The sequence below is a fragment of the Mirounga leonina genome, unplaced genomic scaffold (assembly GCF_011800145.1).
Source record: "Mirounga leonina isolate KUSES-001 unplaced genomic scaffold, KU_Mleo_1.0 Mir_175, whole genome shotgun sequence".
NCBI lineage: Eukaryota > Metazoa > Chordata > Mammalia > Carnivora > Phocidae > Mirounga > Mirounga leonina.
Genome location: NW_023270453.1, coordinates 6,154,012 through 6,170,550, shown reverse-complemented (window position 1 = coordinate 6,170,550; position 16,539 = coordinate 6,154,012). Strand labels below are relative to the sequence as shown.

The following is a 16,539-nucleotide window of genomic DNA, read 5'->3' as shown; positions in this document are numbered from 1 at the left end:
TTTCCTGTAACCTGCACTGCCCCGTTTTCCCTTTTTGATATAATTCATTCCTCCCACGCATTCTTTTTTCACTTTTTGTTTATCAGTGTATTTCAGTAGAAAGACCAAAATATTTCAGGCTAAGAGATCCAGGTTTAAAATGATCTTTGTGAAGATTCTATATAGTTTATTTGTTGTCTATTGAATTTCATTTAATTGTTAGATTTAAAATGTATAAAAGAACATATACAGTTTCCAGCATTAGGGACACTTCCTGGACCTTTGCTACTACTTATTCTTGCTACGGTGACGTCAAAAGGATTAATTTCTAAATTCCTTTGCTTTTTGATAGACTAAATCAGAGTTGTAAAAGGTTTTTTTATATGGAATTTGCACAATGCATTATGTAGGGATGATGTAGTTTTTTGTGAACCTGTTTTCACTTATTTACTTTTATCTTTGTGTTAGGAATATCTCGGTAAAATAAGTTTTCATTAATTATTCTTATATAATGTAATGATTTTTATAGCATTAGCAGAAAGGAAAGTTTCTTTATCTATATGTCGTTTTTCTATACAAAGAATGATGTAGTCAACTTCAGAGTTTTATTCTATTAAAGTTGGAGAACTTCCTCAGTAGCTGTACCGTGTCTGACCATAATGTCTCCATCTATATTCTTGACACCATATTATCATATTTTTTTAAAGATTTTATTTATTTAATTGAGAGGGAGTGTGGCAGAGGGAGAGGGAGAAGCAGACTCCCCGCTGAGCAGGGAGCCCGATGTGGGGCTCGATCCCAGAACCCTGGGATCATGACCTGAGCCGAAGGCAGATGCCCAACCAACTGAGCCTCCCAGGTGCCCTGACACCATACATCATATTCATATCTTTAAATCAACATCATTTAAAATGATGTCAACAATTATAGGACCAACAAAAAGGTCTGAGAGTTAAAATTGGATGACAGCTTTCTCTGCCTAATTAGAAGTCATGATTATATTTCTGATGAGTTAGGAGAATGTTACCCCCAGAACAGGAGTTAGCTCTTTCATAGACCAGAGAAAATAAATGTGTTACAAGATATTGTAGAGATGTTAAATGCCTTTTAATTTTCACAAATTCAGCATAATATTTATCAGAATGAAAGAATTCATCACTCATTAATATTTATCAAATCGGTCAAATTTGATTCATTCTCCTATCATTTTTAAAGCATGTTTCCAGGGCGCCTGGGTGGCTCAGTCGGTCCTGGGATCGAGCCCCTCTTTGGGTTTCCTGCTCAGTGGGGAGTCTGCTTCTTCCTCTCCCACTGCCCCTCCACACCACTTGTGCTCTCTCTCTCTCTCTCAAGTAAATAAATAAAATCTTTAAAAAAATAAAATAAAGCATGTTTGTTATGCCCAGGTACTACCTTTTCTAATTACTTAATGTTTTTCTTTAAACTAACCCATTTTTTTACTTCAGCTTCATCCTAAACAATAATATCCATAAAATCAGAGGCTTGCAACATTTATTACTTTTATTCTAAAACACATTAAAATAAACAAATATGTGTTTAAGACATCTTAAATGCCCATATATCACCTAAAATTGGTCTGAATCACCAGTGGGATATATATCACACCTTCTCAAAACACTGACAAAAAAACAAGCATATGACTGACTTTTTTTTTACTTACCTCACTGTCCACTAAGACATAAAATGATTCTTGGCTGTAAAGTTGGCACAAAACAATTTTCAGAATAGTCTCTGTACTTGCACGCTGATAATTAGACAGTGAACACTGGATATATATGTGTATAAATATATATATACATATATGCACATAATGGATCATTTTAGCTGTTCTTTGGGAAATAGCTGGGAGTTTTCATTTGCTTAGACACTCAGCATCATTTATTTGAGGGCTAATAGAGCCGGGATTATTGTATACTAGCCTCTATTTTAGTCATAAGCAGTATAGAGAGCAATAATAAAGAAAGTCATAATATGGGTTATGAGGTATTTTTATTTCATTCATCTGTTAGTAATAATCTGAAGTTTATAATAAAGTAAATACTGTCATATAGTTTGTTCGAGAATGGTTCAGAAAAAGAATTAGAACAGTATCAATAGGTTTCTCGTTTCTTGTATAGAAACGTTCTGCCTGATTTTCTCCTACCTTAATATCCCCATTTATCTAATGTCTAAACAAGTTGTACTCATGGGGAGCCACTGCAAAGGTCGGTTAGAGGTCATTTACTGCCTTCTTGCCTAGAATCATGGAATTTGTATCTGGAAAGAACTTTGGCGATCACCTTGTTTAACTCCTTTGTTTTACTGGGAGAAAACTGAGGCTCACGTGCTAAGTTGGCCTAAAGACCCACTTTGGTCATATCAACTTTTTGAAACCTTTATGCTATTGGTGAAGTTGTAGCATTTCGCCCTATCAGGGAAATAGTGACGTGTTCATAAGAGCATTCTGTTGTCCCATCTGTGTGCATTCTTCCATTTTTGAAATATAGCAGTTCAGCATTAATGTTTGGTGGCACTCCAGATATTAAATAGCTACTGACTATTGTTTGTATCAAATAAAAGATTAACCCTATTAATCTGATAACCCTGATAACGTGCGCTTCATTTCTGCCACACAGAAATGGGTTAAACCATTCCCAACTCTGCCCTATTGAACATTATCAGGACTGTTTTCTGTTGCCTTTAATACATTTGAATGAGAGAGGAAAACAAGGACATTTTTCTAAGCAGTCTCAAGATATATTTTGCAAAATAAATAAAATTTTTCTTCTTAGGGGGAGGACATTTGGATTTAAACATCCCATCCTTGATTCTTGACTTTTCCTCTTTATGTCTAATGACAAAGCAAATAATAAACACTGGTAATCAAAGGCAATAAAAGTAAATTTTGATATCACTTCATAATGGCAGATGTCACTGTGAAGAATGAGTCAGAAGAGTTTAATTACATAGGATGCCTGAACAAGAACTCAAGGAAGAATAGGGTAGCAGGTGCCATAGACTTTACCTAAGAAGTTAAAAATAACTTCTAAAGGAAGGACAGCTAATTTTGTTTATGTAATAAGTTTATATTGCTCCAGAGCTTGTTGGTAAAAGTCGTTTTGAGCACTTAGAGAGCAACCTTTACCCTCATTGTGTTGCAATTTGCTGGCCCTCGATCCGATGCTTCGGTAGATGGTCTGTGCTTACTCTCTGAGCCATAAACAACAAGGTCGGGCTTCCACTCTCCCCCTCAAAGCGGGAGACATGCGTGCTGACCAGGCGCTTCCTGTCCGTCACCCGTGCTTTCTGCTTGCTCCGTGGGCTGGGGCTGGGGCTGGGGCTGGGGCTGCGTCCGTGTCCACGACTGGTGCCTAAGGTGGCCCTCCTGCGCAGGCTCAGTGAAGACGAAGACGCCTGCCAGACTCTTGTGAACCCTGATAACGTGCGCTCCATTTCTGCCGCACAGTTGCAGGAACACCTTGTGTGGTTTGCTCTCACATCTGCTTCATGCCAGTTACTTCCAAGTATTTTGCTAATCCCAACGGTATTAACTGCACTGACCTATATGCTGTATATAACTTGTTGCAAACCTGATTAAATTGTGAACTCCTTGAGGACAGGGACTACGGCTGTTTCTTTCTCTAGCACAAACTAACTGATGACTGTTAGTTTGAGTCCTAAGCAAACAAACAAGAAGCAAAACAGACCAAAACAACAACAAAAAAATGTCCGTGGTGTGGAAGGGCGTCTCTTCAATGAAGGGTTGTGTCACAAACCTTAGTGCAAAATTCAGTGACCTTTGGAAAAGTGAAATGCTTTATTGCTGAGCATCATCTTATTTTTTTTTTTAGGCTTTCATACCACAATTAATCTTACATGGTAATGCAGTGACAATGAGATGATTTCTCTGGAGAATCTATGCTAATACTATTAAAATGCTCTTACAATGTCAAAATGATTGCAGTGGAAGCATGTGGGGACTGTGCTTATGTGATTATGATATTATAGTGATGGGCGATTACCATAGGAAACTACTAATTCAACCCTGTAGGGACTTGCATTATGAAGCCATTATAACATGAGATTATAATGACACAATAACTTGCATGCACACTCGTGATGCGAAAACTAAAAGCTAATTTGAATGCGAGTAGTATTTCCATTAAATTGTAATTAAACACCGAAAGCAATGCTTGTTTAAATCTAAGACGGAGACCTACCATCCAGAAAATGGAAATCGTGGCTAAAGGATGCATGCCAGGTAAGAGCTGAGGATGGCGAGAAACCATTCCCAACTCTGCCCTTCAGTCCTTCCTGGGTGTGGGAAGCTCACAGCAAAGTGGCCTCCCCAGACTTTCTCCGTGTGTGCTGGCTCTCATTACCCAAAACCACTATCAGGACACGAGGACCGCGGATCCCACCAGTTTTCTAGCAAGACCACCACTTCACATTGCAAGCCTTCCTGTGTCATTCTTGAAGTGGGCATGATAGTCCCTGACTGCCTCCACACAAGAGACTCCAGCACTTTTTTTTTTCCATTAAAAGTAACCTCTTAAAAAAATACAACAAAATTAATTCATGTTCTAAAACAGAACATGAAGGAGAAAAGAAAAAAAATGTTTTAAAATTCCATCCCCTAGAAATGACACATATTAGTATCTTTGGGTATTTTCTTTCCAATTATTCTCTATGCAAAGTAGATACATTTTCTTCTACAAAAATTTGTGTTATACAATGCTTTTCAAAGCCTACTTATTCATTCTTTCTATCCCTCCCAGTTGCAAGATCTATTTTTTATCCAAGAGAATCTGGTTGATAAGTTTTTGTTTGTCTTTTAAAGGTCAGCTCAGGCTGGATGATTTTACGTGTTACCCAGGAAAGGATATTTTACTGTTAGGGAATAGTATTTGGTAGGGTTTATACTCTGCATATATCAGTTACAGGATGATTCTATAGTAAAACTTTCTGATTCTGTTAGCAACATATAGGTAGTTCGTTAACACTTCTCTCTGTTAGGAAAGTGGTGCATTTCAGAAGTCAAAGATTTCTCGTTTATTCTCAACTAATAATTACTATCTGGCTTAGGTCAACATAGAGATTACGAAAAACTAGGAGCTACTGAACTTGTTAGATATACCCTTGCATTAGCTTGTTCAGATGTTATAAGGACACACAACAGCTAATATATCCCCCTCCTAATTACGACTAAAAGTGGTTATTACTCCTTGGTTTAAATATAGTGAAGATGAGTTTTCGCTATTAAGTATTTCGTTTGCACTTAGATATGCTGTATGCTTTAGAGTTATTTTTATTACTACTTATTGCAACAACCAATTTAAGCAGGGAAGTCTAAATTACTGGAGCCCTTATTTTTATAATTAGGAAGAGGAAGGCTGCTGTGCAATTAAATGGCTTGCTTGATGTCATCCAATCAGCAGTGGAGGTGGGATAGGATTTTCCGGTCCTAGATAATTGTAGCTTCTTCCTTAGGCCGATGAGTGATGTTACCTCTGAATAGTACTTCCACACTAAGGGACACAGGATAATGTTATGTGATGTTTATAGTAAATATCTGCATGGTTAAAGAAAAGAAATATTTGCCTGACAAGTTGGGAGACTGGTTCTAGTCTGGGCTGTCTGCCTTCAAAAGATCAAGCATTAGTGTTTGCACCTAAAAATGAAGTCATCAAATTTGGTGATCTCCATGGTCTCTTCCTGCTCAAAAATTCTGAGATCAAATAGCATTTAACATTAACTGAAATTTATATATGTTAATTAAAAATATTTGTTATAATATTTAATAAATTATTGATTTTACTTTAAAGCTACTATCTAAATTCAAAACTGTACCTTATTTAGGGGCACCTTGGTGGCTCAGTCTGTTAAGTGTCTGACTGTTGATCTCGGCTCAGGTCTCAATCTAAGGGTCGTGAATTCAAGCCTGGTGTTGGGCTCCTCAGTGGGCATGGAGCCTACTAAAAAACGAAACAAAAGAAAAGAAAAACAAAAAAACCTGTACCTTATTTAGACGCATTTCATAATTTGATGTGTTTTAGCAGATTTGTAATTTGACTTAAAAATGTCTTTTTTTATTTAGAGAACTTATTGAAATTATTAAAGCTACAAATATAAATCTATCAAAAGGAGATTAAGATTATAGCCCTTTGGTACACTGGCAGTATTGTTAAAATAGGTCAGAACTGCAGTAAAAGGAAACTTTTGCTTGCATAATTGTAAGTAAATACATAGATAAATACTTGTGTTGGATAATATTTAAAAGACATGCTTTCTGTGAATTCTTAGGAAACGGGTGACAGTAATGATTGAGATGCCAAATTAAAATATAGTATTGGGGTGCCTGGGTGGGTCACTTGGTTAAGCGCAGGACTCTTGATTTTGGCTCAGGTCATGATCTCAAGGTCATGAGATCGAGCACCTCATTGGGCTCCCCACTGGGTGTGGAGCCTGCTTAAGATTCTCTCTCTCCCTCTGTCCCCCAACCCCACTCATGCGCATGCATGTACTCTCTCTCTAAAATAAAGATAAAAATAAAATAAAAAATAAAATAAACTTCAAAAATATAGCACTAGACAAACCTTTCTAAATCTTTTAGGGCACCTTATTTTTACGGGGAAAATACATAAGCAATTACATTCCCTTTATATTTAAATACAGATATGTGACTAGGGATTAGTTAATTAAAAATGTGTTGTTTGGCTATAGAGAATTTTCCTAATTTGGTGAGTCTTTTAATCTAGAGAATTCCACTAGGGCATTTTTTTCCCCCCGCCATTTCAAAGATTGGGAAGGAGAGATTATTGCTCTATGACCCATGAAGTTATTAGATTTGCCCTTGATCCCATTGTAGTAAATCTGCTTTCCGGAGTAGAAATGAGCCATTTATTATTCTATTTTTAGTACATCGAATACTAGTCTTCCCAAAAAAGAGGTTTCTGTGTCAGGTGCCACAATTTTTTAGGACTAGGCAAAATTTGTCATCTTGCCTTCTTCCCTAGTTCCATTTAAAAAGGCTGTCTTTTAGAGATATTTTCCCCCAACTTGAGAGTCCACAAGTTCTCATCAAAATTTTTGATTTTGCCTTTTCATTTTTATGAGAAACCAAAGAATTTTTTTTAAAGATTTTTTATTTATTTATTTGAGAGAGAGAGAATGAGAGACAGAGAGCATGAGAGGGCAGAGGGTCAGAGGGAGAAGCAGACTCCCCGCCGAGCAGGGAGCCCGATGCGGGACTCAATCCCGGGACTCCAGGATCATGACCTGAGCCGAAGGCAGTCGCTTAACCAACTGAGCCACCCAGGCGCCCGAAACCAAACAATTTTAAGCATAGTCTGGATCAATACAACCATCTTACAACCAAATATTGCCATAGGATTTCATTATTCATATTTTCATTTGTTTTTAAGACCCCAGTGATACGAAATTATTGCCTAAAACAACAGCATTTACCTTTTTCATGAATTTTTTTTTCCAAACTGGGATTTCTGTTTTGGAGCCATGACTGCATTTTCTGGGATGCCAGCAAGTGGTTAGATTGAGACAGTGGCATCATGTTCTGGTAAAGTGGCATGAGCCCTTTCATTTCCTTTATTAGAAGTGGAGTTGGTTTATAAACAAGATCCTATATGATAACTACATGCACGTTTGTTTTTCACCCTCTTGAGTTTTGATTCTTTTTTTTTTTTTATAAAGATTTTATTTATTTATTTGACAGAGAGAGACACAGCGAGAGAGGGAATACAAGCAGGGGGAATAGGAGAGGGAGAAGCAGGCTTCCCGCGGAGCAGGGAGCCCGATGCGGGGCTCGATCCCAGGACCCTGGGATCATGACCTGAGCTGAAGGCAGACGCTTAACGACTGAGCCACCCAGGTGCCCCTTGAGTTTTGATTCTATACCACTATCCTAAGGGTAGAACCAAGAGTCAGCACTTGCTCTGTTTTCTACTCTTTTCAATTTTTTCTAGCCCTGCAATTTGTACTGTGTCTTCAACCCAACCAGCTCTACTCCCAGTATTACCTCCTAAAGACCAGTGCCCACTCTTCTTTCTGTTGTTGCCTGGGGAAGCTTGGGGATATAGAGAAGGGAGCTATGGAAAGAACTTAGCTGAACTACTGGTCAACCAGTCCATTAAAGCTAAGAGATTATATGTCATGATAAATTGGGATCCTTGTCTTGTGCTGTTTTGAAAGAAAGTAAGGGGCAATGTATATTCATTCTCTTTGGTGCACATTTTAGGTATTGATTAATAAATGTTGGTTGGCTCTCAAAGGAGAAACCTCAGAGGTCATGGTTCTTGTACTATTTTTAAAGGTCTCCCAGCAAATGCTTACAGAGCCTACAGCAGTGTATTTTGCCTTTAGTGAAAATGGAGGATAGCTCATCTTCCTTCTCTGAATAATAATTCCATTTCCTCATTGGTGAGATGGGAACAATAGTAATAAAAGTGGGTTTCATCTAAAAGTAGGTCCTCTGGTCCAGTCTTCTAGTTGGATACTTTTCGATGACTCACCTTCTGCGGATCCCTTGCCAACTTCGCAAGGACATTAGGAGATTTAATTAAAGTATGTACAGTGCCTATAGCTCTTCAGAGAAACACACCGCATTATTATTGTAGATAATACTTTTGATATTCCATAATCTCTTGAAGGTAATGAAACCAGCAATATAGAAAGCTAGGGCTTCAATACAGAGTTTTATGAAGACCTTCCTACGATGTTATATTAATCGTGGTCATCATGTGGCTTTGAGTGTGCAGAGTTCAATTACTGTGAACTTCCTAATTGCAAATATTTTGATTTAATGTTTTCCCACCAATAAAACATTTTGAGAGGTCGAAAATTACTCAAGTCATGCTGTTTGTAGTCCACTTTTAAGACTTTACTTTTTTTTCAACATTTTGTTTTATAGTATGATTATGAAGAGTACTTTACACTGCTACCATGGTAATACTTTTGTAAGTTGCGGGGGGGGGGGGGGGGGGGGAGGGGAGAGTGTTCTTCCAAGCTTCCTTTGCCCTGAAATGTAGTTCTCTGGCTCTTAAAATCCCCAAGGAACAATGAAAATTGCTTTAGTTTCCTAACTCCTCCCCTGGCCTCCTGTCTCCAGCATTCAGCCTATCCTCACACTGCCCATTTAATTACCATCCTAACACAGGTCTCTTCTTCTGGGCCCAGTGCATGCATCGTGCTTTCACTGTGGACCTGCCATGCATCCTGTGTATGAGCCTCTACAGACTGCTTACAAATCCCAAAACAGGCCCTTCGTCGCTCATGCCACCGGGATGCTTCCTTGTAAAAATCTTTCTGCAGCCTTGCCTAAATGCTACCTCCTCCAGAAAGCCCTCCCAGCTCCTCCAGTACCAGTGAATGTCATCCAGATGCATCTTCCCAGAACATTTGCTTTGTACCTCTTTTCCAACATTACTGCATTCACTTTAATATCATAGGTGTCCCATCAATATATAAAAAATATCAACCCCCCCATTGAATGCTTACCATGTGCCAGGCACCGTGTTGGGAGCTCTTTAGCTTCCTGTGAAAAGATTATTCCTTTTTCATCTTTGTTTCTCATAGTATCCTCCTTTGGACTTACTAGATCCTTAGCAAATATTTGCCACATTGAAATGAAATGTCCTCAGGTGAAATTTCCGGGTGCCTGGAAAGTAAATATCTTTATGTTACCTTCCTAGGCTCTGAGAATTTAAAGTCCAGGCTCTCCCCTCAAACCTATAAAAGTGGCTCTTCTTAGTATTTCAAGGAGAATAACAATGGCTGGTCACAAGCCTGTAAAGAGGCCACGATGCTCATGAAGATATTAGAGTGCTTTTGGCTGAACTTGCATTTCATCAGTGTGGAGTTGGAGGTGGATAGAACAAAAACTGTTCATCGGCTGAACAGACACTTAACTGAGCCTCTACTTCTTGCCAGTTGCTCATGTCGCTCAGTTGGTACCAACTTGTCCATGTGTGGGGGTGGAATTGGAGAAGTTATCAAAATAGAAGCTCATCATACCTATGCCTCTCCTTTTCATCAAGCATGGCATGGCCTTTCTCATACAGCGGGTCATGTTCTGGAAGTCACTAGACCAAGACAAGGTGGGCCAGAGTCAGGCTCGCTCTCCTTGCAGTGGCTCTCAGCCCCTGTCCTGCATATCCTTTTTTTACACCAACCAGGCGAGGCCTGACAACGTGAAAGCACATACACAGCACTGATTCTTCGTAACTCTGAATTAGCCAAGCAGCGTGGCGAAAGGCAGGTCTAAACGAGTCTACTGTGTGATCCTCAAAATAAAGGACCTGAGGTGATTTTGTGGGAAACACCTTGTAGATATATATTGACTCATGCAACTGAAAAGCTCTCTGTAATTCAAGGAAAAGTGTTTTAAAATTAAACTGCCTTAAAAAGAAATTAGTGTGGAGAGTCGATATATTCGAAAAATTAGCCTTACGAGTCATCATCCAGTTTTACTCCTTGTAAAGAGCTACTGCCATGAATCACCTGCGCTAATTTTACCAAGTGCTCTTAGTTTTCTGATTTATAATTGGCTTCTACCAGTTGAAATAGGAAATGTCCTTTAAGATAAAATTGCTTGCTGTTGTATTTATGTGCTCAAGAATCTTGCTGGCTCAGTCGGTGGAGCGTGCAACTCTTGATCTCTGGGTTGTAAGTTCGAGCCTTACACTGGATGTAGAGATTACTTCAAAAAAAAAAAAAGTCTTAAGAAAAAAAAGAATCTTGCCCTTATTAGTAAGGAAAGTTAAACAAACAAACAAACAAACAAACAAACTTATGTATTCCTATGTAGTACTGGGCTGGGTACAGAAGAATATGTGAAAATGGCATGTTCCCTATCTTCTGAGAGCTTGGCGTGCAAAAATAAAGGGAAAGCTGTAAAAAACAAACATGGCTTCAAAATCCCAAGCCCCAAAACCTTCGGGAAACCATTTTCCATGCTTTTTGATAATACCTCTTAGCTGTTTTGATTTAGGGAAATAATGTGATGGGCCCTAAAAGGGGTGAGCTATGATCTCAGAATTATCTGTAGTCAGAAATTGATTAAATAAATATCCCAGGACAGGGGCGCCTGGGTGGCTCAGTCGTCAAGCGTCTGCCTTCGGCTCAGGTCATGATCCCAAGGTCCTGGGATCCAGCTCCGCATGGGGGGGGGGGGGTCCCTGCTCAGCGGGAAGCCTGCTTCTCCCTCTCTCACTCCTCCTGCTTGTGTTCCTGCTCTCTCTCTCTCTCTCTCTGTCAAATAAATAAATAAAATATTTTTTTAAAAAAATAATAAAATAGGGGCGCCTGGGTGGCTCAGTCGGTTAAGCGGCTGCCTTCGGCTCAGGTCATGATTCTGGAGTCCCAGGATCGAGTCCCACATCGGGCTCCCTGCTCGGCGGGGGGTCTGCTTCTCCCTCTGACCCTCCCCCCTCTCATGAGCTCTCTCTCCCTCTCATTCTGTCTCAAATAAATAAATAAAATCTTTAAAAATAATAATAATAAAAATAAAATAAATAAATATCCCAGGACAATTTGTTTAGCCCTTTGCCAACAACTGTTAACCTGCTCCTCCTTTCTGGTCCTTATTCTACTTCGATTTATAATTTCCTTGCTCCGGCTTTAATATTTTTTTTCTTCACTCTGTGTGTCTTTTGTGCGAGTTCCCTCAAATGCTTTGCTGAAGAAGGCAAGCATATGAATGTTAATTAAGTACTAACCCTGGGCCAGGCACGGTGGATGGCTGAGGACTGGCAGAGGAGTCATGGACTCTGCCCTCAAGGAGGTCAGAGTTGAGGGAGGGACATGAACCATTAATATGGGAAGTGAGTTTCAAAGTAAAAGTCTGAGGGCTAGAAGAGAACCTAGAATCGGCATGTGACCCAGACTGCTTGGGCAACAAGGAAGAACATCAGGAAAAGTTTCTCATGATGCCAAAAGCGCCCCCCGCCCCCGCCCCGCCAGTGCCTAGCAGAAGTTAGCCAGGACAGGAAAAGGGTTTAGTGGGTTGGGTTTATAAGCTCAGGAAAAAGAGGCGGAGGCACATTGAAAGACCTCAAGAAGTGAACATGCTGAGCCCAGAGAAGGGCAGGCGGCTGAACACGGCCAGAGCAGAGTGGCTTCGGAGGGATCTTCCAGGTTGCAGGGTCAGGTTTGTTTCTAAAGATTGGAAGGATGACTCCGGGGGAGACTTATTTGAATCTGTGTTTTAGAAAGAACACTCTGGGGGCGCCTGGGTGGCTCAGTTGGTTAGGCATCTGCCTTTGGCTCCGGTCATGATCCCAGGGTCCTGGGATCGAGCCCCACGTCGGGCTCCCTGCTCAGCGGGGAGCCTGCCTTTCCTTCTGCCCCTGATCCTCCCCCTGCTCGTGTGCTCGCTCACTCTCTCTCTCTCTTCCTCTGTGCTCTCTCGCAAATAAATAAAAATCTTAAAAAAAGAAAAAGACAAAAAGACATAAAGAAAGTGGCTTAATGAAGGCAGAGCTGACTGGCATGAAGACCAGGTTAGAAGTTCTTACCGTGATCCCCCTGAGAGAGGTTGGTGGTGGTTGCACTCAGGTGTGGCTTTGAGGATAAAGAGGACAGGAGGCAGGAAGGAGCTGGTAAAGTGGTGGTGTTTACGGCATTTAGAAACCAAGTCCCTGTGGGTGAGGTGGGAATCTGGGATGACCCCTAGGTTTTTGTTGTTGTTGTTTTTGTTGTTGTTTTGGGTTTTTTTACCTAGATAGTTGGATAGATGTAGTGTTGGAGAGAATGTAGACAAGCAGACCTCTAAATTCTGCCTAGGACTACGTATGCTTGGCATGTAGTAATCATCCATTTAGGGTTGCTATCATTGTAATCATAGGCTAAACTCATCTGATTAATTCTAACAGAACTCTCTAGGAAGTGCTGTTCAAATATCATGATCGATATTTGGCATTCTCTAAGCAGACTGGTTCAAATCGCAACTTTTCAGCTCTATGACTTTAAGTGTCTTCACTTTTCTTGGCCTCACCTTCCTCCTATATATCAACCCGGCAGCGTTTTAGTGAGAACCTGAGATAAGAGATTTTAAGTGCTTCGCGTGGCACCTGATGCATAGTCAGCTTAGTGAAGGCATCACTGTTGATTGGCAGCCTCCAAGTGAGGGTGGGGTTCTCTCTTATTGAGAGCACAGGGTCTTACACTTAATGGATGGCCAATAAATATTTATTGAATCTATAATAATGCTATTTCATCTTTTCTGATTGTCTTTCTCCTAACCTGCCAGAGCTTGTTAACCTTCTTTTAAAAAGGTTCTTTTTATGGTTTTGTCCTTGCATGGTTTATCTTTACCTAAACCTTATTTCATTTGATCCCACTTTTTCACTTATAAACGACGACCCACATTTCATAATTTCTGACATTTTCCTACAAAATGTCTCCTTGGCAATCCTCCATCTGCACGCCTAACCTCACACAAGAGTGTATTCAATAGTGGGATTTGGGTCCTTGTGTGACTGGACTTCGATAAGAATTACTAGGAGTGCTGAACCTTTTCTAAAATTCTCATTGGGCTCCAGGACTTCAACTAGCAAAGATCAGTCCATTAAGGACTTGGTGAAACAGCTTGAATTTAATCAAAGTGGACCAGAGTCACTGCAAAGACGTAATTTGATCAGAAATATTTGCACACAAACCTATCAATTCTAGGCATGACTGGAAATTAGCAACTCTGTGATAATAAAGAATTTGAAATAGCTCTTGAGTTCATAAGCCTTTGCCTGTCTGCGTGTTTTAGTTGGAGGATTCAAAATATATATTCTATTATTTTACATGTGGCATTAGTATAAGCCTTGGATAAGTTTATACTGGTATCATTGATCTTTTCCCATTTTACTCCCTTTTACTGGTTATAAATGAAAATAGATAAGCATAAAAAACCCCCCAGAAACTTGCCCTGGAAAATACATTAAATTGTAACAAAGAAAAAAATCATCTGTTTTGGCTCCTTCTACCACCCAAAGACACACATAACATTTTAGTATTTTGAGTTAAGCTCTATCTATATGTAGATAAATGCGCTCTCTATAAAATTTATAGTACCTATAATACGGTTTCATATTTTGCTTTTTCAGAAGTTATAATAAGAGCATTTTCCTGTGTCATTAGTCTTTGAAAGTAGAACTTGAACGCTTGCATAATGTTCCATTATACATGTAAACATTCCCATACCCTGAGATATTTTGGTTGCTAGTCCCAATAATGCCATAATGAAATCTTTGTGCGTAAAAATCGTTGTGCAAAAATTTTACATGTCTCTAAATATTTCCTTAAGACAGATCCCCAGCAGCAAAGTAACATTTTGAGACTCTAGATACATACTGTTAAACTGCTTTTCAGAAAAGTGGAGTGAATTTGCACTTTGGCCAGTGTTGTGTCTCGGCTGGTCACTGAATCACCCCTCACTATGATCTATCTGATTTTTCACAAACCAGACAGTGCACTGGTTGGTCAGATTTGTTTTAACTGCCTCCCAGGTGGTACTTTCTGTCCTATCCCCACAATGTGACTTTTGGACACTTTTAGGACTAACTTGCCATTTAAAGGGGAAAGCTTTTTTTTCCCTGAAGCGTAAAGCTAGATTTCTATTCATGAGAAATTTCAAATGGTTGTTTGATGTTTACAGTGTTGCAAGTTAAGTTCCTTAAATGTGGCATCCATTTTAAATGTTTTTATTATTTAGCACCCTTCACACAAAACTAAAATCAAGCATCCCTCTTCCCCACCATGTTTGGGGGCTTATGTAGCAGCAGTAATTCCAAATAAATATCCCAATTAGTTGATCCTTGGATGTTTGGACAGCTATTTGAAATCTGGGCAGTTTTCCATTATGTTGCACCTTCTGAAAATTATTTTTAAAAAATACATCATGCTTTAGTTTTAGTTTGTAGACATGAGAATTTTATGTATGTAGCCACTGCTTTCTTCATTTATCACTAAAAATACTTTATTTTATTTTTAAGATTTTATTTATCTATTTGACAGAGAGAGACAGCGAGAGAGGGAACACAAGCAGGGGGAGTGGGAGAGGGAGAAGCAGGCCTCCCGCTGAGCAGGGAGCCCGATGTGGGACTCGATCCCAGGACCCTGGGATCATGACCTGAGCCAAAGGCAGACGCTTAACGACTGAGCCACCCAGGCGCCCCTCATTCTTAAATAAGGCATAAACGAATTACTTTCGTTCTCTCTACGCAGTTCAGTTCAGGTTCACAGATGAAAACCAAATGCTAGATACTATGTAAGCACAAGGGACATGTGCACACACACACACACACACAGAACATAGAGACAGATCCCTTACCAGATCAATGTGGTACAATGTGACATGTGCTGGAACACACTTTTGATCACCTTGCGTGATATACTCACTACGAGAGTCCCTTCCCCCAGTGAACAGGTTACTCAGATAAACCACAGCTGTGCTCTTAGGAACTGACCATTCGACAACCAGTTTCCATTCAAGCATTGCTATTTCCCCATGTGAATTTCTGTGCCTGCCTTGCATCTCAGCATCTTTTTCTTCATGTCTGTCTGGTGGTTGTAAATATTGGTAAATATCAAGAAATATGATGCAAGTAGATTGCAAAGTAAAACTGAAAACCTTAAAAAAAAAAAGATGCAGTTGTCATGAAGTTGATGAAAGTGATATTGGAGCAAAGCTAAAGCTACCTACAAAGCCCCATGAGGATGTGACAGAGTTAGACCCTTAACACAAGAGGAGAAACTGACACAGATAGTACATCAGGATAAGTGCTTCACAAAAGAATAAGTTGCATAACAGCTGCTCTATAATAGAGGACCTTGGTAAAAAATGATAAAGCCTTCAGAAACATTTTTGCAAAAATAACCTTTTACACCACTGGGGTGCAAAAGTCAAGTAATGTCATATCACAAAATTTTGTCACCCCAAAATCCAACATTCAATTGTTCTAGAATTAGGACATGTTTATAACTATGACTTATTTTTTAAATGATGACTTATTTTTATAATACTTTATTTTCTAATTTGAAATCTTAATCAAGTCTTTTAATATAACTTATTACTTGATGTTGGTCTCTGTATATTTAGTTATCTACTGTTGTGTAACAAGCCAGCCCAAACCACAGGTTTCAAACAACCATTTTATTATGTCCCATAAGTCTTCGGGTTGGCCAACTTTTGCATCAACATGGATGGGACTGGAGGAGATTATGCTAAGTGAAATAAGTCAAGCAGAGAAAGTCAATTATCATAAGGTTTCACTTATTTGTGGAACATAAGGAATAGCATGGAGGACATTAGGAGAAGGAAGGGAAAAATGAAGGGGGGGAAAATCGGAGGGGGAGACGAACCATGAGAGACTATGGACTCTGAGAAACAAACTGGGGGTTCTAGAGGGGAGGGGAGTGGGGGATGGGTTAGCCCAGTGATGGGTATTAAGGAGGGCACGTACTGCATGGAGCACTGGGTGTTATACAAAAACAATGAATCGTGGAACACTACATCAAAAACTAATGATGTTATGTTAGTCACCATACATTACA

At 39.5% G+C, this 16,539-nt stretch overlaps 1 protein-coding gene across 8 annotated transcripts in view; it reads left to right on the top strand.

The window, feature by feature from the left end:
• PTER (phosphotriesterase related) overlaps positions 1-16,539 on the top strand; it is a 71,906-nt gene that overhangs the window by 8,594 nt on the left and 46,773 nt on the right. For 2 of the 8 annotated variants that reach the window (XM_035021553.1, XM_035021546.1), the window contains exon 1: positions 11,504-12,137. The exons of 5 other annotated variants lie outside the window; for them this stretch is intronic. In XM_035021553.1, coding sequence (XP_034877444.1) covers positions 12,060-12,137 — 78 coding nt within the window. In that variant the 5' untranslated portion in view covers positions 11,504-12,059. Of the gene's footprint in view, positions 1-11,503; positions 12,143-16,539 lie in introns of those variants that run through there. One more of the 8 variants, XM_035021548.1, reaches the window with a different exon arrangement.